The sequence below is a fragment of the Pagrus pagrus genome (genome assembly GCF_965226575.1).
Source record: "Pagrus pagrus genome assembly, chromosome: 10".
NCBI lineage: Eukaryota > Metazoa > Chordata > Actinopteri > Spariformes > Sparidae > Pagrus > Pagrus pagrus.
In genome coordinates, this window is record NC_140194.1 from 20,142,126 (window position 1) to 20,167,674 (window position 25,549).

Sequence of the window (25,549 nt, forward strand, 5' to 3'; positions counted from 1 at the left end):
GGCTAATTACTATGCCTTAAAAATACAAGTAAGTCTATAAAAGGAAACAAGGAAATGTTTATATCCAAATCTAAAGTCAAGTCCTGAATCTAAATGTGGAAGGCCAGCCTATTTCAAGGCCAGGTCCACTCAAGTCAGAATAAACTGTAGAAACACGAAATAAGGTCTTTTAAGTCTAGATCTGGTTCTGCCAAGGTCAGGTCTGGACAAGTAACATAGGCCTACTCAACAAATAACTTAAATTGTATTGTATTGATTGAATAAAAAATGGGACTATGACTTAAAAATAATAAATAATTAGGAATCCTACATAGCTAAATAGCACTTTCACATGCATTGTTTGGCAAAAGACATTGTGGACCTGCCGAGATTTCCATTTTTTCAATCAGGGAGATTATCACATATGAAATTCTCAATATTGATTTAAAACACCCCATATATATGAGCTGGTGTCAGTGTGTCATCATACACACTGGACCTTTGAAGTCATAGGTGTTGACAAGTTGACCGTTTGTGTAAGCCAGTCGAACAGAGAAAAAACAAAGGAGTGCTGAAACACAGACAAACAGGGTTTTTATTGGTTTATTGGACTTTGGTCAAGTCACATGTCATCAGCATAGAGTGAATGCTTTTAAACTATTCCCTCCTTCCGCTGTTTTGGCGATCAATAGGGATGGTCACGGACGTACTCCATGATGTGTTTCAGAGCCAGCCAGGTCTCGGAGGCTGTGGGGATGATCTGATTGGATGGCAGAATGAAACCATAGCGACCGGTGTCCCTCAGCTCGAAGGCATAGGAGTACTTGATGCCCACGTCGTAAGACCAGTCAATGCTGCCGCCACTGGCTTGATCTGAGAGGAGGAGGATGAGGCAAGGAGTCAATAGTAGCACTAGTACTGTTAGCAGAAGCTCTACCAACAAGAATGATGACAGCATTTTTATTTGTCAGTTTGAATTTGAATTTAAGGTGCGGTGAAGTCGTCTTGGGGGGAAAAAGGGGGAAAAAGCTACTCACAGATGATGTTACAGATGCTTCCAACCTTGTATCTGGTACCGTAAAGGGAAGTGAGTTTCTGCACTGCAGCTCTGCCAACAGAGTCCTGTAGGGAGCAATGAAAAAGGGAAGCAGACCTGAAGTTAGATACAGTGCACAGGTAATAGTGGTACAGAAAGGGACATGGAGAAGAAAAAGGCTAAATGCTCACATTAAATTGAAAATATCTCGGGAGGAGAGGTGAATAATAAAGCAACTTTCAAGGTCCTGCACATCCTATTATGGAGTTTACAAGTCAGCCAGTTTTGTTTATATAGCCCAAAACCATGAATTTATCTCAGAGGAGTTTGTTAAATCTGAGTAACTACATGACTGTTAGTCCATACGGCAGTTTGTCAGTGGTTAAAATGCACATTTTTATAAACTTGAAGCAGTACTGGCTCAGTTAAGGTGGATCATATGTCATATATAACAGTGATGAGTTTTTAATTGGTCTTTTCATCAGTGCTGGAGCAAATTATTTGAATCTTCAGCTATAAAAGAAAGAAATTACAATCCCACGTTGTCCAGCTAAGGTTGTTCAAGCAGTCTGCAGTCAAAAGGCCGGAGGGATAATGGTTTGTTGAATCATTAGAGCTGTCAAAGGATGCGTTTCAAGTCAGGTCACAATACAGTCGTTCATCTTCCTGATGATTCAGACATTTATAAAGAGAGAATTCAGCTTCCTCTCTGATTTGTCTCTCCTGTGTGAGAACTACTTCACAATCTCAGTTTCATGAGAATGAAATAGAAAAAGCTGTCAGATTTAATCTTATTATGTGTCTCTTAAAAGTTTTTTCCTTCCTTACCAGCTCAGGCTGATCGGGCACTTTCCCGCAGGAATAGCCGTAGGGGTACATGAGCAGCTGGGAGTAGGCGTGTACGGAGATGAAGGACTTGAAGTTGCCATGGCCCTTGATCAGGTTCACCACATTCCTCACCTCGATCTCAGAGTGAGCCGAGGGGCCGTGGAAGGAGTCGGAGCAGGGGTTCCTACTGGCACCGGGACCTGGAGGGAGAAAGTAAAATGAGAACACGTGTGCGAGACAATGGAAATCATAAAAACATGATACACTTGATTCATGATTCATACACGTAAATAAATGTATAATTTACTTTTACTTGAACTTTTGATACTTAAGTACATTTAATATCAGATACTTCAAAACTTTTACTCAAGTACTATTTGTATGGGTGACTTTCACTTTTACCCAAGTAATATTTTAACACGATATCTTCACTTTTACTCAAGTATGGCTTTTGGGCACTTTATACAACACTGGCTTTACGTACCTTGTTTATAATTTCTATATCTGTATCTACAAAATACAAAAACAAAGATATGAGGAGCATCTTTTCTATACTGACCACCAAAGCCTGCGTCCCAGTTCCTGTTGGGATCGACTCCACGGCACACAGAGCCTGAGTTAATGGAGCGGGTCTTACGCCACATACGGTCCTGTACATCACACAGTAAAAACAGTCAGTCAAGCACTACAATGAAGGCAAAAAGCACATAACTGCAATTATTGGCATTTCTTTTTAAGGATGTAAACCTTACAAAACAGTTTAGATACCTGGTTTTCAGCTATTTGCACTGGCTCATATCAACCATGTTTTCCAGTTAAATATTCACATCACGTAGTAAAACTAAAGTAACAACGAGAGCAGTCCAACATGTTTCCATTGATTGTTAGTCACATACATTAGAGTGGGTGTAAGCATATCCGTCAGGGTTGGCCAGGAGCAGCATGTAAATGTCCATGGTGTTCAGGAGGGAGGTCAGGGAGGCATCGGTACCGTAATCAGTGGCAATCTGAACAAGACCACAAGGAGTGATGTTAACAATGAATGCAACAATAGAGGACAGGAAAACTCTAGATTATTAGATTATTTAGATTATTTATAAAATAGGAAAGAATTTGAGGGTCAATGCACTTTGATTTAACACATTTTGTTGAGTCTAGAAACAATAATAGTAGATGGATTATAGACACAGCATTTGCCTTTCAGTGGGCAAAAGTATGGATTGATTTTCAATTTCTATTTATCTGCCGATAATTTTTAAATTAATTGTTTTCCTCTAAAATATCAGAAGATAGTGGTGGTGTCGGATAGTAGGAGCACATTTCAGTTCAATCAATCATATTATTCAATGTCATTAAAATGTTGTACCTTGTTGGCTGTCCACACTCCGGTAGCCTGAGACACCCATTCTCTGGAGTGGATACCGGTGTCGATCCAGATAGCAGGGCGCTTGTTTCCTCCGGTGCTGAACTAAACACAAAATCAACAGCAGGAAAACTCATGCTGTCATAAAAATGGCTGAAAAGATAGCATGTGATGTTGGCAAACAGTCAAGACATCTCTCATTTAATGGGGACATTTAAAGTGGCTATAACTCATGGTTTAACGCATTTCTTTGCAAACACACACACACACACACACACACACACACACACACACACACACACACACACACACACACACACACACACACACACACACACACGGTACAGGCAGGTAGAAACAAGCTGTTGTCCTGTATGAGCTCTGTCCTACCTTGAGCACATACATGGGCCTGTTCTCATATGATTTCCCAATTTCCTGCTTGCTGACCAGGTTGGGGTACTGAGCCACCAGAGTGTCCATCCAGCTGTAGATCTGTATGGGAGACAAGCCAAGCGCTAAATTACCGACAAATTTGGCACGTCTGATACTAAACAAATACACTTGATGTATAATTCAGAATCCGCAACAACTCTAAACTAGGTTGACTAATAAATAGTTAATTGGTTAAATTAAAGAAATGCCTGTATTTAGATTAAACTTTACTGCAAATAACCAAAAATGATTCTAACTACAATATTTATGTGTTTGTATAAATAGCGTACTGTCTCCAGACGATGATAGGCTCCAAAGTTGAAGCTGCGGGTGCTGCGCTCCTTCATCTGGTTCATCTCCATCTCAGCTTTCTCTGCATTGAGAAGCTCCTGAATGTGACATGACAGTGAAGAAAAACATCAGAAATCTTATTGTTTTAGTGGAAATTTTTATAAATGTATATATACTAACCCAACACAATCCAATCCATACTAAAGCTACTAAATGGCTAAAATGTGACAGACAATATAAGTTCATAAAAAAAGGTTTTTTGTTAGGTTACAAATTACTTGTATTTTAATCAAAATACATTTTCTCATACAGTACCAGTATTGTGTTTTATTTTGACATATTTGATAACCAATTATTTGAAATTTGCAACAAGATATTTTTTTATGTATTTGTACCCACCTCCGATTGTCGGTTAATACATTTTTAATCGGTTAAATTCTTAACGCCAATGAATCAATGATTGATTAATCATTAACATCCCTAAATGGAAGTATTTGAGTCTTTTAACAACAGACCTGAAGGTTGTTGATGATAACGGAGTAGGCGATGTTGTGGACACGGAGGTACTCCTTCACAGAGCTCAAACTGGAGCGGGGCACTCGGATGTCAACAGGGAGCTCAGTGGAGACTGGGTCAACCCAGAAGTCCAGCTGGGATCAGACAGACGATAGAGAAATCACAGGTTAGACTGGAGAACCTGCGTTGAAAATGGGGAAGTGTACTGCGCAGAATGATCAATTCTTTAATAATTTGTCAGTGGCTTGTCCTCATATAGATCCAGTAAGCATGAACACATCACAACAGTTGACAAACCTGCAAGTATTCCAGCGTGCTTGTACTGAGTCAAAGCTTTTTGCAATAATTAAAATCCAATAAATTCCCAATATGTGTCAAACTAAAACATCCAAAACACAAAATCTAAGACGTTTATTTATTGCACTTGTTTGATTCTAAATCTGCACTAATTTATGTGCAAAGGAGCAGCGAAAGATTTAATAAACAGAATTAAAAAAGAGGGATGGTTAATGTCTGGATTATTTTCTGTATGAAAGAGTGCAGCAGAGAGTTTCTGACTTTCTCATAAGCAGAGGTGACTGTTAACCTTCAGCCCACGTAAACTCTCAAGTGGATTATTTCTTGGAAGTTCATGAGAAAATGTTTGGCACAAGCAGCTGAGAAAACCTGAACATACGTGCTTGTTCTGTGTGTGTGTGTGTGTGTGTGTGTGTGTGTGTGTGTGTGTGTGTGTGTGTGTGTGTGTGTGTGTGTGTGTGTACCTCCCACTCTTCTTGGCTCTCCAGGGCCTGCAGCAGTTGGATCTGTTCCTCATTCTGCGCATTGACCCTGATGACCTGATCCCTGGAAGAAATTAATATTCCTGAACATCATTATTTAAATTTAGGATTTTAGATGATGCTCATATTCATGACAGTTTGAAGTACAGTGAGTTCAGCAATTGAGGAAGATTTGAACTGACTCCTTACTAATATAACTGGCAATTAATCGTACAGAACAGCTCAGACCAATGACGGCGTGGGTGGCGTGATAGTGTCTCGTATCTGCAGAGACTCTGCAGCCCTCTGCCTTGATTTTCTTATTTTCTCACTTTGCTGTGCTCTTTACCTACTCAAAATGTCGGTATTTGACATACTGGGAGTAAGACTCGAGAATCACCAACTTTTGGGTGCGTTTACGAACAGCTTGGACAAATCCCACTGGTTCTACCTTTAAGTTTAATAGTCTTTGAGTTATATTTATATGACGTGAAGTTAGCTTTTTACTTTTATACTTGAGTACATTTCAGAGCCTGTACTTTCTTACTTTTACTTAAGTAAAAAAGTTGAATCAGTACTTCTACTTTAACCAGAATCTTTTACATATACAAGTATCTGTACTCGAGTAAAGAATGTGTGTACTTTTGCCAACTCTGACCCTAACCAAGTGGTTTTTGTGCCTAAACCTTACCAGACTTAAACCATAGTGCTGTCACAACATAAAATTGAAAAGTTAAGCAATCTAAAGTTTCACCATACCAGCATAATATAAAATGTACAGATTTAACATATCCAGGTTTGCAGAAATGTACACTGTCAACACTGAGTTAATGGACACTGAAAGTGCTTGCTTGAAATTTTAATTACCAAATGAACTTCATACTGGTATAATAGTTATTTATTTTGTGAGAAAATTAGATTTGAAACAGTCTGCAGAGTAAAATATTACAACTCTCAGTTGGCTTTAAATGTCCAAAAGGTTTTTCATGACTTGATTGACGATGCGAATAAAAACACAGTAAATATGTCTTTTTTTTTCAGTGTGCACAGATTAACTTACCCGATGAACACCCTCTCAGCCTGGGCCGCAGCCACAAGCACCAAAAGCAGCCAGAGACCTCTCATCTCGTCTGTGAGTCTGGACCGTTTCAGAGCCACAAATGTGTTGGGCAACAGTTTTTCTACCTTCTTGCTATCATCAGGTGGCAGGTGGACTGTTCCCATACAGGAGAGTTACCTCACTCTACTGATAAGCACACAGCTCTCCGGTCTAGACAGAAAGTTATTTTCAGTGACAAAGTTTGCAGACTTAGTTTTATTTTATCTGTCCTGTACTCAGCTGCAGATAGTGGTACTTTCCCCCATTTTGTTCCCTAGCTTAGTGAACTAGTTACTCTACTACATTAAACTTTTGTCACATCTCAATCTATCACACTGCCGTCACAGTTCATGCTGGGCTGTGGTGGTGAAGGCTATTTGGCTTCACTTTTGAGGAACAGCTCATGGATTTGTGCCTCTAAAGAACAAATTCTGCACAATCTTAAATGCTGGTTTAAAGGTGCTATTTGTAAGAAAAGACTTTTCAGTCTCATTCTCAACTCGTCAAAAACTGACGCTTTGGGATTGTATGACGGGTCGGCCACCAAACCAAGAGCGTCTGTTATTTCCATGGATTACACTTCACCACCCTAGAGACAGTTTGGGTCTGATTATTTGCAAAAACATCCTCTGTTAGATTTGGACTCATCACAAGGCTCTATGACCAAGTGATGCCTCCTCATGAATGCCTCCTAATTTTTATAGTTTTTACTCTCGTGAGATTAAAGTCTCAAAAACAAAGATTTGACAAGAGATGGAACATATGAATTTCATAAGAAAACAGAAATCTTTCTTCTTCTTTCTAAACTTGTAAATTTGGTTGCGATCCCTCAAATTTATGCTCCACCAGGAATCCAAATGAAAGGAATATTTACAGGTTGTCAATATGTAGACTTCTGTCTTCCCTGTAAAGCTGTGGTTCTCCAGTAAGTAATAACTAATTACTAATAACTTTGATTTGTGTATATGAATAGCAGGCAATCCTAGATACTAGTAGGTCAAAATAATAAAATTCATTCAGCAAGATTTAAATCTGTAAATCTGATTAGAAGTAGGGTTGCACCTAATTTTCATTATTGATTCATTTTCACTATTAAAAGCTAAATTTTTTTCAACCTGAACCAAAGACTCTTTACTTCCTATCATAAATGATGAAGAAAGACAGCAAATCCTTACATTTGAGACGATTAATTGCTTATCAAAATAAGCATTTAGTTTTATTTTGATCAATTAATTGATGAATAGTTGCAGCTCTAATTAGCAAACCTGCATGGTTCAAATGTGATGGGTGGTTTAGGCTAGGATAGTTAGTTTCAATGAATTAAAATCTTACTGCTACAAGATAAAATGACATTTTAAATGACTGCTTCGTACTGCCAACAGTTTGTGGGGAAAACCCTCGTCTGTTTTGACAGGACAAGGCCTCTGTACACAAAGCCACGTACTGGTTTTCTCAGTTTAGTGTGTAAGAACAAGGCCATCCAACACACTTTGGATGAACTGGCGCACCGTCTATGTGCCAGTCCTCATCATCCAACATCTGTGTTGGATCTCACTGAAACTCCAGGTTCAGCCAGAATGTGGAGAAAAGCCCGTAACCAGAAGAGTGGAGAGGCCATCGCTCCGGCATTCACACATCTTTTTATTTAGTTAATCATCCTAAAAGATTGACAAACTCTTGCATGTGGGCACAGCAGCCAGTAGATGGCAGCGCAGTCCCAAACATCTGTAATAAGGTACTACACACTAATAATACACCCCTTTTATGGCCACAGTGAGTGTCATCGGATTAAGTAGGCTGGAAATACCCTGAATCTTAAATTATTGATCACACAGAGAGCTTTTTTATCTTGATCAGTGTCATTATTAGACGAGTGAGTGGGGAGCTCCTTACAAAACGGTACATTACAAATGACTAGAGCTTAAATGATTGGCTTTGTTTATATCATTTTAAGCTGAATATCTTTAGGTTCTGGACTTCTAATCAGACAAAACAAGACGTTTGAAAACAGCATCTTGGGAAATTGCCACATTTTATCCACTGTTCTGACATTTCACAGACAAAATGAGAAAATAATAGGTTTGTCGCATCATTTTGTATGATATTAGTAAATATACAACAGCTCAAAAGTACATGTTCCTTATGAAAGACCTGACAAATTCAGTACCAGTCAGTCACTACATTTTAAAACACTTCAATACATTAGAAGCCAATCATCCATATATATGTAGTGTATGTGTAATAAATCCTGTAGTAACTAAATTGCAATCAAGCGATCCTTCCACCAACTACAAGTACTTGATAATGTAATAAGAGGGAGTGTGATAAGGACCCAATCTCCAGTCTTTCCTCAGCATTCCCCAGTGGTGCAAACACAATCAAATGTTATTACTGTTAGCAGAGGATTTGGGCTTTGTGTTAGTTAAGTTATTCATCCTGATATCCGCTGGTTGATATCAGAGTGTGCACCACGCAGCCTCCCTGCCTCCCATCAGCTGCTGTGACACACCACCAAACCTCCTCCCTCCTCTCAGAATTAATAAAAAGAGGTTTTAACGTGTCACTTCCCTTCCTTTTCACTCCCAAACAATCCCATGAGACAAAGTGGGACGTAGGGTTTAATAGGCGTGGGAGGCTACAGGGGACGTGGGAGTCGAACTGGGGCTTTCCATCTTTCTCAGTGTGGAAATTATTTATCGCTATTCTTGCAGTGTGCGTCTTAAAGTTTAATGTCCCCAATGAAAAGTGGCTTTACATGCAAATGTGGGTGTAGTGTGTGTTTTTCTCCCTCTTTTCTCCCCTGTCAGTTGCCTCTAAAAGCTATATGAACAAGGCACCCCAACCAGCCTCTTCCACATGACTTCCTCTGCTACACTATAAATAGATCCATTTACATTGCATTTCATGGCTGAGCTCTCTCTCAATATTTCAGAGGCCCAACAGTAAATTGACCATTAATCATTTATTGCTCACTTGTTCATCTCATTTTGCACATTGCATGTATGCTCAGATACAACAGAGGATTTACCAAAACACGATCAGCCTTCTTGATCTGTTCTTTTTGATATTTTCTGTCAGGACCCATGAGAAAGGTTTTATTTCAGTGTGTGTCGTGGGTCATGTTGGTCACCTGAGCACGTTTTAAACACGCGATTCCTCCTTCTGTCCAGTCTGGCGGTCAGATGACAGAGGCCAGGAGAAGTTGGTCACCTGTGACTCCCTTTTGTGAGGAAAAGTCCATCCTCTGATTCGATTACACTGTTAGATATCAGCCTATGATGTCCAATAGAGAGGCAAAGTCACAACCCTTCTGGTGGGCCACCATGGGACCCTGATCCAGAAGATATATGTATGGTAGTGCATGGTAAGAGACAAATATATTTTTAATACCATTTGATCCCATTTGATGTTTGTCAAGTTAAAAGATCATTTTTCAACCCAAGACCCAAAACAAAGTTTTTCCGAGATAATTTTCTAGCGATCAAGACATCGAGCTTTGTTATCCGAGATAACGAGTAATGTCAGTCTGTTGGTTGTTCTGATGGTTGTTCCCTCTATTTCCTTATAGCTTAATGTTTATCAGATCAGCAGTGGTAAGCATGCATACATGTTGTCTTGACAAGTGTAGCAACTGATTTAAGCTGAAAATGTCAGATCAAGGAGTACCCATTATTAATGGCAAAACTTCACCCAGCCCACAGAGCAGTGAGTATGTAAAGGTCCACTCTTATGAATCTTATGAAGTCATGTTCTCATGAAGTTATCTTGTTATCTCAGGAAAACAACGGTTATAATATCTTGATACTGACATAAATAACGTGATCTAAAAAAAACAAATAAAACGTAACTAGTTATCACGGAAAAACAGGAAATAATGTTTGACCTGTGGTCGTTTAGGGCACACCGGAAGTGTCTGGACTTTACTTCTCTTTGTATTACTTTTGTGACTGAGCGTTATAATCTAATGATGTACCAACTTTTCCATCATCCTGCTCCATTTATAACATTCAACAGCGGGTCTGAACAAGACATAATGAGAGCAGGAGGAAAGTGACAAAGTGTTCACTTTCTGATCTAGTTAGCTTTCTGCCTCTAGTATTGAATACTAAATATTGTTTGATGCTGTCGAGGACAGAAGGATTCCCTATCATTCTGTGGGATTAACACAGAATATTGATATTATAGAAGTTCACATACTGTTTCAGAGCAGGCAGTATTTCACATTTTTGTAGCTGGTTATCTACATCAATAAGTAAAATACACTACTAAACAGCAACACTGAACCATACTGTAAATAAAGGAGCATATATAAAGTATGTCAGTGAGAGTGTTTTAGTCTACTAAGGACTGAAGTGCTTAAAAAAGCAGACCCAATATTTGTAAACCTGAGGAAACTTGTGTCAAATGTATGGAATCAAAACTAAAAAGACAATGCAATGGTGTAAATATTATCATCAGTGTGCAATAGTGTAAATATTTTTAGAGTTTTTACTTCTTACTCATATTAATGATATTGTTCCTACTGCTCTTTACTCATAAAATATAAAATATTATATAAATATAATAAATATGTTTTACTTATTTATTACTACTGTTTTAATTGATGCTCTTGTAATATTGCAAATTTCCCCATTGTGGGGCTAATGAAGGATTATCTTAGCTTATCCAGGCATTTACACTGATACACTGAAATACACTGAATTATATAAGCTGTGAAACAGAGAAAATCCTCCATGGCGCTGTCACATTTACATTCTCCATTTTTGCCATCTGAGTCTTGATGGAGCCGTACATCTGGGCGACATCACAGATGCAGCGACTGGAGATCGCTCTGCTGGCCTGTTTCTCACTATATGTGAACAAGCAGTGAGTGTTAACTTTCCCAAGGCGCGGATTCCAATGCTGAAAATCAGCGTTTTTCCCCTTTAATGCTGTTACTCCTGCATACTCAAGATGACATGTCTCCCCGAAGACTAACTCATTACCTTTCCCTCCCTGTCAACCATCCGAGCTAACAGCGAGCTGACAAACTGTCCTTTGGGCTGTTTAACTCTGTCTACATTGCAGCACACATTAGTCTTGTCTTTGCAGAATCAGCCACACTGCTTCACAGAAATCCCCACAACACATCCTGCATCCTTTCAAATCTGCCTCTCATCCTTTTTATCATAACAGATTTCTCAGTTTGATTGAATGATGGGATACTTCATTCTGGGTCTGAGTCTGCATCATTGCATCATGCCTTAAGATGTATTTATTACGTAATAGTCTAAGAAAAGACCAGAGCAGCCCAGGAAGCCTCAGCTTGGGTAAAAATAGCATGGCAGGCACAAAACGATCCGGTTATATTTAGCAACACTACCCCCTCCACTTCTAAGAATAGCAGGAGAGATGTTTCATATTCATCCTACGACTAAGCCTCGTTCTTGCCAGGACATTTCTATCCCTGTACTTTCTGAGCAGAGTGGACAGACGCTGCCTTCTGCAGGGTTGGTGTATGTTTGTGTGCTGGCTGCAGGCTTTTTTGAGGTGCACGTCATCAAAATTTTACACACTATTCCTTATTCCATTACTCATCACCGCCTATTTCAGCATGCAGTCATCTTGAGTTGATGAGCTTATAAGGGGGAGCGAGGGAAATAAAACTGGTGGAAATGGCAGCTCGGAGACTCAAGTAGCTCCCCGTATCGGCTCAAGTGATATTAGATTCATGCTGAGCTTGTTCAAGTCTGCTTTATTGCTTTAGAGTCTCAGTGCTCGATGCAGGTGGTCCCTGTAGTGAGAGAAGCTAGGACGTGTGATTCCCTGAGCGCTGCAGATTAAAAAGTCTATTTTTTGTGTCGGATAAGATGAAGCAGATCTGCATGTAGCTCTGTAGAACGAAATTAATTGATCTGCTCTATTAGAAACTGCATTTCTGAAAGATATTTCCTTTGTTTAGTTCCACAGGTTGTGAGTTACTGTAAAATGAAATTAGATCAGCCAAATCATCAAGGTAATCTTCTCAGACGAACACCACTTTTGTGATTATCAAAGCGTAAATTAAATAAGTAAAAGACTAATGTTAGGCTATACACAGACATTTTGGTCACATGACTTAAATGTCACCACCACTAAGCATCTTACTAAACAATTACTATACACCTTTTCTGTAAATTAATCAATTTACAAGTTGTGAAGTTAGAGTTAGGATAGCTTGCAACTAAAGTCGGCCTGTAAAGACTAGTGAGTCTCCGTGTTCGCTGTGATGACGTTTAATGTCCGTGACAACTTCTGTAGTCTCATTTAGCCATTTGTTAGCAGACAAGTACTATTCATATGGGTGACTTTCACTTTTACCAAAGTAATATTGAACACTATATCTTTACTTTTACTTGAGTATGACTTTTGGGTACTTTTTACAACACTAGACATTTTCAGCAGTGTTTGTGGGGACCAAAAAAAGTATTTTAGGCCAAGCCATGACCAGGTGTTTTTTTGTACCTAAATAAGGACAGCAAAGAGTGACAAGAAAGAAATAGACAGAAACAGACAGCTTGGACTTCTCTGATGTTTTGCAGAAAGAAGAAGCTGTGTTTACGTTGGTTGTTTTTGTTTTATTGCACTGTTTTTTAAAATCATGCAGCCATATACATGAACACTTCTTTTCTTTTTACGGAAGGTGCAACACAAATAAACATTATCATTATTACGTCACTAAGTCACAATGCTATTTCAGCCTCCCTACCAGCATATGTACACTCTGGAGTATTTTAGTTTGTTGTGATTTTGTGATATAACATTACCATGTGTTTGGTGTGTGGGGGGTTGCTTAAAGTACCAATTAAAGTTTCTGATTATAGCTTCAAGTGGGAGGTGACCATAACAATATAATAACTCAACATGAAGTTAAAAATCATAGGCAGATAAACATACAGAGCAGATAGCAACGAGTGCTCATTAAAATCTTGAACAGGACCGCAGCGAGGAAGAGAGAAAAGTCTACGGGCTGTAATTAGCACACTGTCACTTGTTACAAAGCAGCCCACGTTCTGAGCATGTCAGACCACTTCCCAAAGAGCATCAACCGATTGTTTTGTTGCTATTCTGAAAGCGTGTAACATCTGTGACACAGAATAAAGCAGAAATGCCTCAAGTTTAATAGATAAACATTGGAGTGTGTATTTATAAAGACAGCAGGCTACAACACTTACACACACACACACACACACACACACACACACACACACACACACACACACAAACACATCGCCTCTGCATCTCTAAGGGAGGTCGGATCAGCAAACCACTTAAGAAATAAACTAGAACACACAAATTTATATGGATTATAAATTCAAAGTGTGATTTGCTGCACTGTGAAGCAGACGACACCATGATGTTCTGTTCCTTCTGTCATGTACTTGCTTTTTTGACTCTCTTGACACTCCACACGGTGCTAAATAATGAAGCAGAGGGTCCGTAAAACGTGATCGTACAAAGACTGTCTGTTCATACAATGAAGAAAGTAAAACCCTTCAACCATAAACTCCAGATGGCTCAATGTGAGGGAGAAACATCTCAGTATGGCATATGACAGGACATCCACCTTAATTTGATGCTGTTGTCATGTGAAAACTTCATAAACGCAGAAGCCTTTCAAAACCCTTTGGATAAACTAGAAAATCCATGAAGTCTAAATATAGTTCTGTTTTTATTGGCTCCCACAACACTGAGACTTTGGAGCTACAAAGTTTTCAAAACCAGGCAAGAAAATAGTTTAAAACTGAAACCTGTTTACTTCTACATCCCTGTATGTGCCCTCTCCAACAGCCACGGATAATGACAAACAATAATAACAATAATGCCTCGGCTGGGAGAGCTGTTTTGTGTGGACTGTTATGAATCAGCCTATAAGCACTAACTCGTGAAGTTTTCACAAGTAATGTGCGCAATATGTTTTGCGTCTCTGCTATACTTTGCGTTCCCTTGCAATACTTTTGTGTTCCTTCACAACATGTTTTGCGTTGCGCACATTGTTGTTGTTTCCCGGTAGAGTCAGGGATTTTGAAAACGTTAACGTGCAGATAGCACAATGGAGGAGGATCCCCACTGAAAAAGTCTAAAGGCTATTTATCGCCAGTCTACATCCAGTGAGTCAGACTACTTTGTGATGAGCCGCATCACAATACGATGCTAATGCTAATACAAACAAACAGTGGACTTTGTAGCTGGCTTCCATTATTTAAGTTGTATAGTTTTTTCCTAAGTCCAGGTTATTATGTCTTTAATACCAGTGTGCAAATGATGGTCATGTTTGCTGATTGTACAAGTTCACGAAGACGAAACTGAATTTCCTTCCTCATCCTTTAACGGTGCATTAAAGGATGAGGAAGGACATTACATATTTTGTGATCTGTTATTAAAGATTTCTGTATTAAGTATGTACAAATGGAGCTTGGGGCTTTTTCCTTTTTTCTCCTTTTCTTTTAATGGTATTTGTTGACAGTGAGAAAAAGAATGCCTTTTTCTTGAAACATCTAATTGGTCTGCTATGGATTTTAAAATACAGAGGCTGTAAGAGACACCCTGGCATAGTCATGAAATTGCTTCATTTCTCAGCCACATTTTGAAGAGTCTTTGGAATTGGACAGCCTGTCACCCCATTATATCGTTTTAGTTCTTGAGATCCACACTTCAAAGGTGTAATGGTGTGAAGTATTCCAGTGTGCTGGCTCAGTTTGAGCAGATTTTATTGGCATTGTCAACCAGAACAGGTGCCGACTGACGTGGAGAGAGTCTATGACAAGACAAAATGTAGTTTCTGTGTTTAAATAAAGCCCACCACACAGATGAACATGTTAAAGGTTAACTATAACAGCATGGATATTTTTATACAATGCTTTAAAGATTATTTTTCTTGTGAGGCATCCAAATATCCTCATTATATGGAGGACTGAAACTGCCAAAATAAAAAATAAGGGAATCATGAAGTGTCTCAATAAATTCATGAATATACCATGAAATGCATCAAAATAATATTAAAAATAAATGTTGCATTAATTTTCTTTTGTTTTAATTTGCTTGTTTTTTATTTAACTTGTATTAATCCTCTATTTATGTACTTTCCCAATTAATTTTCCATTTCGTTTATTAATTTATTTATTCTTAATAAACGGTGCAAGGACCCCCTTGAAATGCAAGGAATTATTCTTTCTTTTGCCAAAATAAACTGCCTTTTGAGGGCTAAAGGTGCTCAAAACCTTTACAAGTTACAAGTTTTGTACTTTACCAAACTCCTCCGACAGCTTTAAGGCTATCAAAAGTTAGAATTTTTGTTACAAGGCGCGGCGAATTGTGATGTTTTCACCAGAAACAGAAAGCTTTTTTACACACTAATATTCAGTTACAGTCATAGTGACCCTAGCAGTAGTAGGAAATTATATTCTTTAAAACAGTGGGGCACATCTCCGAGCTGGATGTTGAGATCCACCTCAAGCAGCCTGGGATATACACCACACACACACACACACACACACAGAGGGTTTGACATGAATATTTATTTAAAGACTTCAATTCTTACAGAAAAAGTCATTTGAAATCAGTCTTTAGTGGCTTCAATATTTCCTATTAGAACAGTAAAACCTGTGCTGTCTTGCAATATCACCGACATTAAGAACTGATTTTAAGTAAATACTATATGTATTAATGGACAAATCATTTCTGATTGGTCCTTTAGTGTAATCACAGGCATCATGCAGAAGCCATGTGTCACTTTTTTGAGATCCAAAAAAAGGGGGTTAGTGAAAAATAATCAGATTAATGAATGATTCATTGAATGAATGATGAATTGTTTCAGTTTATGATAAAATACAGATCTGTAGTAACTTTAAACATGGCTATATGAGGCTGGACAACATTATTCCCGACAGAATGATCCTGTCTCTTTGCAGAGAGCGAGACAGCCCAGTTTTTCTCTGTTCAGATCATTCTCCCTCATATTCACATCACTTCAACCACTGGGTCTGAGAGAACAATGCTGAGAAGTGTCTGATGAGTGGCTGTGCACGAACGTAACGAAAAAAAGAGAAGAAAAGCAAACCAGAGAACAAAAAACAGTCTTCAAAGGAAACATCTGAAGGCATTGCACAATTCCAAGATTGATCAGTGAGATTTTTAAGGCAAAAAAGTTGTCTAAAATAACACATAAAGATGTTATATCACTATTTTTTTAAACCCACTGGTGTATCTCTGTTAGAAAAATCTACACATGCAAACTTAATGCATGCTATAAAAAAACATCAGAATAAAACAGGATATTCATCACGAGCATTTGATTAAACCACTTTGTTAATATTATAAGGTACAGTAAACACCTTTCATGTTGTATGTGTGAAGATTACGTGGGCGTTCATATGGCCATGCTGACACGGTATCGCCTTGGCAGAGTGACACAGATGCAACGATGAGCGGTGGAGGCAGCGAGGTGTAAGCCTACTTCATCGATGCTTGTTTGTCCACCGTTAGCGCAAAGGGTTGTTTTCCCGCCGTGTAGTCTCCTACACAATAAATGCTTTTGATTGTCACTCCTACACTGACACAGCCTCAGAGGAACAGTGATTTCACACATTGCAGCCGCACGTGACAAACACATCGGTATATGTTAATACATCGAATTCCACTGGGGTCCCACGCAAACAGCGTTTCTTGTCCTGGGGGCAAATCCATGCATGTCAAAAAAAAAACAAAACATGCTGTCACATCTATACAGTGCATCAGAGAATAATATGGTAGTCATGTGGTTGTATGAAGTAGATCTAATGATGTACTGTTTGTTAAACCCCTCCCCCAAGCAGTGAGTGTCCAATCATAGCCTATCAATCATAAATGTATGTCAGAGCTGTCAAGCTTTGAACTTCTCCACACGATGTTTGTGCGAGTGATACTATTTTTTTGAGCCATTCCCAAACCATAAACCAGTGAAAGCGTGTAAGAATGGCGTAAATTGTGTGTTGCTAAGTCCCAACAAGTGGCTAAATGAGAATGCAGAGCTTGTCAAGGACATTAAATGTCATTACACCGAACATGGAGACTCATTTACTCACTAGTCTATCTTTACAGGTGGACTTCAGATGGAAACTATTCCAACTCCAACTTTCCAACTCATAGATTGATTTTAGTAAGGAGTGTATATTGTAGTGTCGGAGGAAGCTCAATGATGGGGAAATTGAAGTCTTTCAAATACGATGTAGTTTGTTTGTAGCCTAACGTTAGCTTCTTACTTCTGGTGATTGCATTTACACTTCAAAAATGAATATTTTCTGCAATAATCCAAAATCCAATTGAAATGAATGAATGAATCCAATAGGCTTTTAGTTGAGGGAACCAGGGTGATGCTAACCTACGGGCATCCCTGCTGCTCTCTGTCAGCATACCCAGCTAACTACATTAAAAACTTACAAAAGTAACCAAGCAATTTATATGGCCGATGAGTACATCCTTAACTACATTAGTTAATGGTGAATTGGATTAGGATAATCTTCTGGGAAGTCTGCACTTCAACCAACGTTACCAAAGATAATACACCTGTAAGCCTTCTACTTTTAACGTGACCCTTTTAATGTTCAAAGTGATGAAAAAATACAGTTTTGGTAAAGTATGTAAAGGAAGCAGCCAACCAGGGTGTTGTTACAACCAAATACGAGTCTGATCCTACACTTTTCATTAATATACCTATGGCATTTATTATTACTCCTTCATAATACAATACCAGTGCTGTTTCTTTATTTCCATGAGTCTTAGCATTGTATCATGAATGTACAAAGTGCACACTGAAGACCACTTTCACAAGCTTCCTCTTTCAAAACAACACGTGGAGCATAGCTAAATTAGCTAAAGCTGCTAGTGACAGTTTTCAATACAGCTGGCAAAATAAATGGTCGTCAGGTAGAAATGAGAAGTTGTGTGAGAATGTAAAGCTTGACAGGCTGGTCGAGTTTAGCAAACAGTTATTTTTGTTTATCATCATTATCTGAACTAAGAATGTTTTTGGTCCCATTTGTTTAAATGGTGAAAATTTGAGCCAACTTGTTTTTGAACTTGAAAATTGTACTGTATATGCCATTGTAAAATGTGCACAGCTTGAGCTCCGGGACCTAAAGATGTGATCACAGGACAGAAGCGGGTAAGAAAGCAGCTTTTAAATCTGCTGATACTGAGATAGACATCACGTCTCTGAAACCACTGTTTCTCTGAGAAAACAAGCGAGAAAAACCATCTTCGCTCAACGCTCGCCTTGTTATGTAAGTGTCATGCAAGTTTCATACACAAATACATGTACTGGATGTACAGTATAAATGAGAGTGTGGGTGTGGGATGAAGTTGACATTGTGTCATGATAAATAAATGAAAGGCCCCGCCTTGTGTTTCAGCAGGAGAGTCACAGAGTCCTGGCAGTTTGCTGCAAGTCAACTCTCCAGAAAACAAACAGTATATACAGAATATATATACATATACATATAAAAAGACTGTTCCTGCCTGATCTGGTCTGATCTGATCCAGTTTGGTGTTGCTCCAGTCCAATACCAGACTTGAGACCTGTGCTACATTGTGCAATTCAACATCCCCGCTGTTGTACGGGGTCCCCGCAATGAAACAACAATACAGAGGAATACAAAATCTATCAGATCATCTGTCCCCACACTGAGGGACCCTATTCAGTCAAACTGAATGACCAGTTTTGCTTGAATGAGTCTGAGACGCTACACTTACTGTAATATGTCGAATTTGGCAGAGAAACGTTGCTACGGAGTATAACGGATCAGCAGGTCTACTTTTAAACATCTTGTACTCATGAAACCTACATTAATATCTAACCATTCGCTTATAAAAAAATACAGGCCTGTCGTTCATGATTTAAATATGAATAACTTATGTATAAACATGAATAAGGCCTGTTAGTCATGATTTAAATATGATTACAGGCCTCAGTATAAAATGTAATACTTTATATCAGCAGTAAAGAAGCAGCATTACACATACAGTCGATTGACCAATACACAAAAAGGCAAAAATTTGTACAGTGTATAAATATCTAAGAAGATGTTTTACAAGCAGTTTATGAGTAGACGTTCATCAGCCAAGCAGTATATGATGATTTTGAGGCGCAAGTTTAGAAAAATGTTGTAAACCTCCTCTTAGAGCGATTTCTTGACTGAATAGGGCCCAAAAAGTACTGATAGCATCTACAGTTTGTACTACACAGACAGAGTAAAATGTATAAACGCAGTTCTTCACACATTTACATGAGTTAAAAGGGGCCTCTGGATACAGTGGCTGAGTTTGTGCTTTGTGTTAAGTATTCATTTACACATTACTGGTCAAAACAGCAGGGTTGCATTTGAGTTTCACCCTCAAACTTGGCTAAAAGTGACAAAAAGTGCAATTACCTGTTCTGGGTTTGAGTATTTCCCCATTTTTAAAGGAATACTCCTGAAAAACTAGGTTTTTAATATTTAACTATGCACCACCTGCAGGCTCTGGAAAGTTTGTAACTTGCTCTTTTGCAGAGGACAGAAACTAAGTTAAGCTTGGATTCACAGCAGTTACAATGGATTCCAGTGGTGACCCAGTTTCCAATATGTCCATGGAAAGTTTCTGGAGCAGCACGAGAAGACGAAGCAGGACTCAGCGGATGTAAACAGCTAACCATGCTAGCAATAAACAAAATGTGCTAAGCCATATTTTTGTGTGAAAACGGAGGTTGTATGACAAAGAAGGACTGTATGCTGTGGCAGAGAGTTTCACCCTGAAACTGGGTTGTTATTAACCGTTAATCAGACTTCATTTCCATTTTGTTTCCAATTCATTATTCACAAAAACTGAGCTAATCGGCCTCATCAGGACTGTGTGGGTTTGATTGACAGTGCTGGCAAGACAAACATCGACAAAACTCTCATCACATTTGGATTCAAATGCTGCTAAACAAAATTTTAAAAAGTAAAAAAAACCTCTCAGGTGAAATGATCAAATCTGCTCACTTTCAAAGATAGTTGTGGTAGTTTGGCCCCACTGGACCTAATTTTCAGGGCATTAAACTAGACTTACAACAGTCTGTACAACTGTGTCCATTTCATTCATGTATGCAGCCAATTAGGTAATTTTTCTGTATTTCTTTTGTAATTGTTCTTCAGCTCTGCCACAGGAAAATCAGCCCTGTCGCCAGGATATCATGTTGGCGGTAAACGTTTCTGCAAACCACTGATACATTCATATTTGTGTGTGTCATAGGCTACGTACCATATTGACAGTGATCCAACTTTTTACCTGACTCGTGACGTGGAGGGGATGGTGGTGGAGTTTCGGGCGAGATGCCTGCCAAGCCAGTGAACAGAGTTCGAGACTGTGTTCCAACATGTTATAAGTGTCACACTATTGGATATTTTTAAGGCGACCTCCCAACAATGTTTGCAGCGACAAAAACATGAATATTTTTCATGGGAAGCTGGGACATCTCCAGTGTTTGTGACGACAAAAGCAGGTGTTTTTTAACAAGACCTCAGGACTTCTCCAAGTGTGTTTGTGGCTACCTAAAGAGGTGTTTTTGGCCGAAATATAATCTTCTTTTTTCAAAATTTAACCTAAAAAATATGAAAAGTTACAACATGAAGAAATGTGAAGGTTCAAGGTTTCACTGGTTTGCAGAAACGTACATCGCAGGGTTCCAGGGTGCAACTTTTTTGGTCACCCAAAAAACTGCCAAGTGCGACGAAACATTTTAATTGATTGCACCGGTGCGTCTGATATTCAGCAGGACATTAAAATAACACCAACTGGATGTGTATTTGCATATAAACATATTTTCTGCATACTATTTTGTACACTACATCAATTTATGTTTTTTATAACACCTAAATAATATTTGAGGTTGATTTATATATTTGAGTTTGTCAACCACCTTAACGACCCTCTGTTTCTTGAGATTGATGCAATTTCTTGTTGCATGTGCTGTGATTCAAAAGAAGAAAAAAACATTTATCTGCACATTTATTCCCATTAATAATCTCTCTTTTTAAATAAATATAGTATATTATTGGGTGCACCTAAATGTCAAAGTTAGATGCACCAGTGCAACCAGTGTAAAAAGTTAGTGTGGAGCCCTGCACTGCCAACATTTATTCTGGCAATTGGTTTTGGGAAAATCACACCCTCACGCTTAATCCCAGTCTGATGGACATGGTTGTTTCTCATCTGGGAAAAAGCCGTCAGTGAGCACAACACATAGAGACCTATTTGAATTGCTATAAAAAAAGAGGTCAGCCAAGTAGCCGAGTAAACAGGGAAGTTGCCACTGGAATCCATTGTGACTGACTTGAATCTAAGATGAGATCAGAAAGTCGTCAGAGCCACTTTTCAATCCTTCAGGAGGTGAGAGTTTGATACTGTAAACGTCGTTTCTGTCGTCTATTCGTTTAATTCCTCACGATTAACTAAATGCTACTAAACCTTAGGGGGATGCTGATTATAACTGGCTTTTACTGTGACTGTTAAATGTTGTAAGACAACACTGAACTAAAATGTGTGCTCACAGTCATTTCTGTCTAAATCCATATGGGCAGAAGCATATCTGCATTTTGATCTGTTGGTTCACTCTGTTCTGTGCACATATTCACAGTATGTTGCTAACACAAACGTGTGAGTCACCTGATCTGATAGCTACCAAAGTGCTATAATTCTCAGCCTACAGTTTGGCAAATATCTGATGAATACTTGGTGAGAAAGGTAAAACTGTGAGCTTACCACAAATCACTGAAACGCCGACACTTATTAAAACAACTTTTTTTTGGCAATACTGAACAAAGTGAGAGGTAGAGAGACGTAAAACAAACCAGAAAGAAGAAAAAAAATGCCTCCGAAGTACGATGTTATTTCATGAAAATAAAGACACGTCACAACACACAGTCAGGTTCGGTAGTAGGATGTGTGTTTTTGACTTCTGGGCTTGGAGATCCACATTTCCAGAACCCACGGTGGACACGTTGCCTGTGAATGTTTTCTGACAAAAAAGAGTAAGGCTGGTTCAAGTCCCTGCTGCATTTCATGTGACCAGACTCCCAGGGAGCACAGCTTCCTTTTGAGTCAAGGCAGGTGGACGGAGCAGACGGCGGAGGAGCGTGGGAAGATTCCAGGTAGGTGATGGGTTTGCTCTTAATGGAACATGGCAGTGGTGGTGGTGGTGAGGCAGTGGGGGGGGCGGGGCAGGGGAGGTCGTGTAGGAGGGACAAAGCCCTGAGTGCAAGACAACAGTGCATGCTTCTTTTAAACTAGCACATGCTCCATTTATTTTTAAAAAAAAAAAACACACTCTGTAATGAAGAATGTGGCGCCAGGGCCTAAACGGTTTTTGTACAAAGTCACAACCTCCAGTTTCTGCAGCCGAAAAATAGGAATCTGAAAGGTTTTTCACATTGATCGGTATAAATTGAAAAAGATGCTCCACTCCAGTCCCCGTCAATTTTTGTAAACATTTATATATTGAGAGACATGATATTTGTGAAAAGTAGAGGAAGTGGAAATAGAAATAGCAAACAGATGAACAGTGTTTCAAAAAAGGGCTTCTTGAGTTTGGACCCTTTCAGTCTGACAGCCGTGAGTGGTCAGTTTCTGTCCTGTTGCAGGGAGGTGATCTCAGACCACGACCCGTCAAAACCTCCACCTTAGTCCACTAAGGTAAGAGTCCCCTCTTCTAAACAGTGGAAGAGTCCCACTTTCTGCATCATGGCTCACGGCCAAATGTTCTTGAAGTGCAACATGAGAGAGCTGACGAGGTTCGCCGTGTGCTCAGAAGCTTCCAGTGAAGAGTAGGAAGAAGAAGAAGCAGAGAGAGGAGAGTAGAGACCAGTAGAGTCGGCTGGCCGGCGTTGGAGGGAGACCTCGGCCTTTAGATTCGGCTTACCCGTCTGGTGAGGAGGGGGTGGATCGCCGGTGGTGGACAGGGGGTGTAAGGAGGTGGCAAGGGGCCTGGTTTGATCCCACGGGTCCTCATGTAGGACAAGAACTGGTCTGGGATTTCGGCAAGCACTTCCTTAGCCAGACGAGCCATGCTGAGGATGTGGTTTCCCCGCCGGTCAATGTAGTCTCTGAAAGGAACGAACTGTGGAGAAGAAACAAGGAAAGGACATAAGATGAGATAAGAGGAGAAGGAAATGGCAGGGAGGGAGAGGAAACTAAGAGAGGACAGAAGAGGAGATGAGAGAGGAGGAAACCAGGAGAGGAGAGCAAAGGTGATGAGAGGATAAGAGAGGAAACAAGCAGAGGGAAGGAAAGGAGAGGAAACGAGGAGAGCAGAGGAGAGGAAACAAGGCCATAAGAGATGAGGAAACAAGGAGAGGAAAGGAGATGAGAGGAGAAGAGAGCAAACAAGAAGAGGAAAGGAAAGAAGAGGAGAGGAAACAAGGAGAGGAGAGGAGAGGAGAGGAGAGGGAACGTGGAAAGCAGAGGAGAGGAATTAAGGAAAAGGAAAGGAAACAAGGCCAGAAGAGAAGAGGAAACGAGGAGAGGATAAGAAGAGGAGAGGAAAGTGTGGGAAGGAAAGAAACAAATGAATAAGAACAGGAAAGGAGAAGAGAAGGAGGGGAAGCTTGGATAAAGAGTAGAAAATGAGAGGAGAGAAGAGATGTCAGATAAAATATCAGATGAGAGGAAGCAAAAGAAAGGCACAGAGTGAAAAGAACAGAGAGGAAAAGGTGAAAACAGTTTAGAGGAGCGAGACGGAGGGAAGGAGACAGAAAAATGGCAGACGGAACAAGAGCACAGCAGAGGGTAAGGCACCATGACCTTTTCCCATTAATCATAAATCCCACAGTCCTCCGAGGACGTTGTGCCGAGCGAACAGTCTCACAGTCAGTCAGCCATGTCTGTACCTGAACAATGTCCCTCTCTGCATATCGTCCTTGGGATGAGATCCTCTCCTCGTCCCCGTCCAGCTCGATCATTTCTGAGGAGGGAAGCACATCAGTCACACCCTGTCGGGAGACTCAGGCCGCCATGTCAAAGCCAGCATGACACTCAGTTTGTGTGTTTTAATCTGCTGAAGCCGTTAGCGTGCCAATGGCTTACATCTCCTTGGAGTGTTGGTATGCAAAACGTGGCATGAGTACACAGAATTTGCGTCGCCGAGCGAGAAGCCATCGGGCTGTGAGTAGCACACCACTGTGCACATGGGGGAAACATGCAAGGATATGTTTAGGCACAGCCAGCGATGTGCACCACGGGGACATCATGCAACCGTGCACTCTGGCTTCATGAGCGTGATAATCGTTGAATCCCGTTGACTTTGCAGGCTAATTGCTCATTGTGAGTGAGCTTGCTTTTACAGAGGACTGCTCCGTGAATTGTAAACATGAGAGAGGTGAGAAATGTGGCCATCGTCCATTTAAAAAAAGAAACGCACCACCAACAAATACGATTTTTTTACATCCACTTGACCTCCGATTCAGTGGAGGAGGTGGTGGAGGGGAATTAAGGGTGAGGAGAATGCAGGAGGGAAGAAAAGACGAGCTGCACGAGGAAGGACTGAACCATGTGGGAGGCGAGATAGGAAGAAGAATGAAGGCGAAGGATTACTGCATGCAAATAAACACACGCATACACCTACACACGTACACAAAAGCATGCAAACACACACGCACGTGATCTTCACCCTGCTTACCATCAAATTCCGCTGGTCCAACCCCAACTATTATAATTGACATGGGCAGAGACGCGGCCTGTTAGAGGTGGAAGGAGACAGAATAAGCACATCAGAGGCGGGAAGAAGCCGCGTTTGTTCTTTTCACCATTTTGCTATCTTAAACGCCGCAGGCTGTCAGTGAAATACCCCCGCGAATTACTAACTGTAAGCTAACAGGCCACAGAAAGGCTGCTCAATAGCAAAATTCAATGCCATTGTTAAGACAGACGGGGTTCAACCAATCCCATCTGCCCTCTGCAGCCGGTTTCATAAAGCCTCTCGTCCGACCGGTTCTGGAGTTTTCTAATTTCATGCATCTACAACTTTGTCTAAATCTCCTAAAGCTTGACAGCTTAAAAATGAGTCCATTTACATCTTCCTCTGCCCTGAGCTGCAGCTGAACTGCTGCCCTGCATCGCAATATTGTTTATTAAATCTTAGCCGAGTGGGACAGCAAAGTACAGTTCGAGTGATGAATGATGAATGAAGGTTTTCAGTGTTTCATAACTTCCTGTGGTTATTAGACAGAGGCCCAAATTGC

General features: G+C 39.9%; 2 protein-coding genes across 3 annotated transcripts in view; both read right to left on the minus strand.

Moving 5' to 3' along the window:
• Window positions 1–566: 566 nt before the first annotated feature.
• Window positions 567–5,078, minus strand: cpa4 (carboxypeptidase A4; the record flags this gene model as incomplete). The annotated part of the gene is made up of 10 exons (XM_084363145.1): window positions 567–852; window positions 1,017–1,101; window positions 1,844–2,043; window positions 2,403–2,493; window positions 2,740–2,850; window positions 3,210–3,311; window positions 3,597–3,698; window positions 3,929–4,027; window positions 4,445–4,579; window positions 5,043–5,078. 10 exons carry the CDS (start codon window positions 5,076–5,078, stop codon window positions 665–667), a joined length of 1,149 nt encoding a protein of 382 aa, XP_084219271.1. The 3' UTR covers window positions 567–664.
• Window positions 4,514–25,549, minus strand: part of LOC311263351 (copine-8-like) — an 82,072-nt gene continuing 61,036 nt past the window's right edge. The window contains exons 18-22 of one of the 2 annotated variants that reach the window (XM_084363341.1): window positions 24,988–25,045; window positions 24,200–24,273; window positions 23,233–23,430; window positions 5,207–5,288; window positions 4,514–4,579 (exon numbers count right to left, since the gene is read on the minus strand). In XM_084363341.1, the coding sequence (XP_084219467.1) occupies window positions 5,256–5,288; window positions 23,233–23,430; window positions 24,200–24,273; window positions 24,988–25,045 (363 nt within the window). In that variant the 3' untranslated portion in view covers window positions 4,514–4,579; window positions 5,207–5,255. Of the gene's footprint in view, window positions 4,580–5,206; window positions 5,289–23,232; window positions 23,431–24,199; window positions 24,274–24,987; window positions 25,046–25,549 lie in introns of those variants that run through there. The other variant, XM_084363342.1, reaches the window with a different exon arrangement.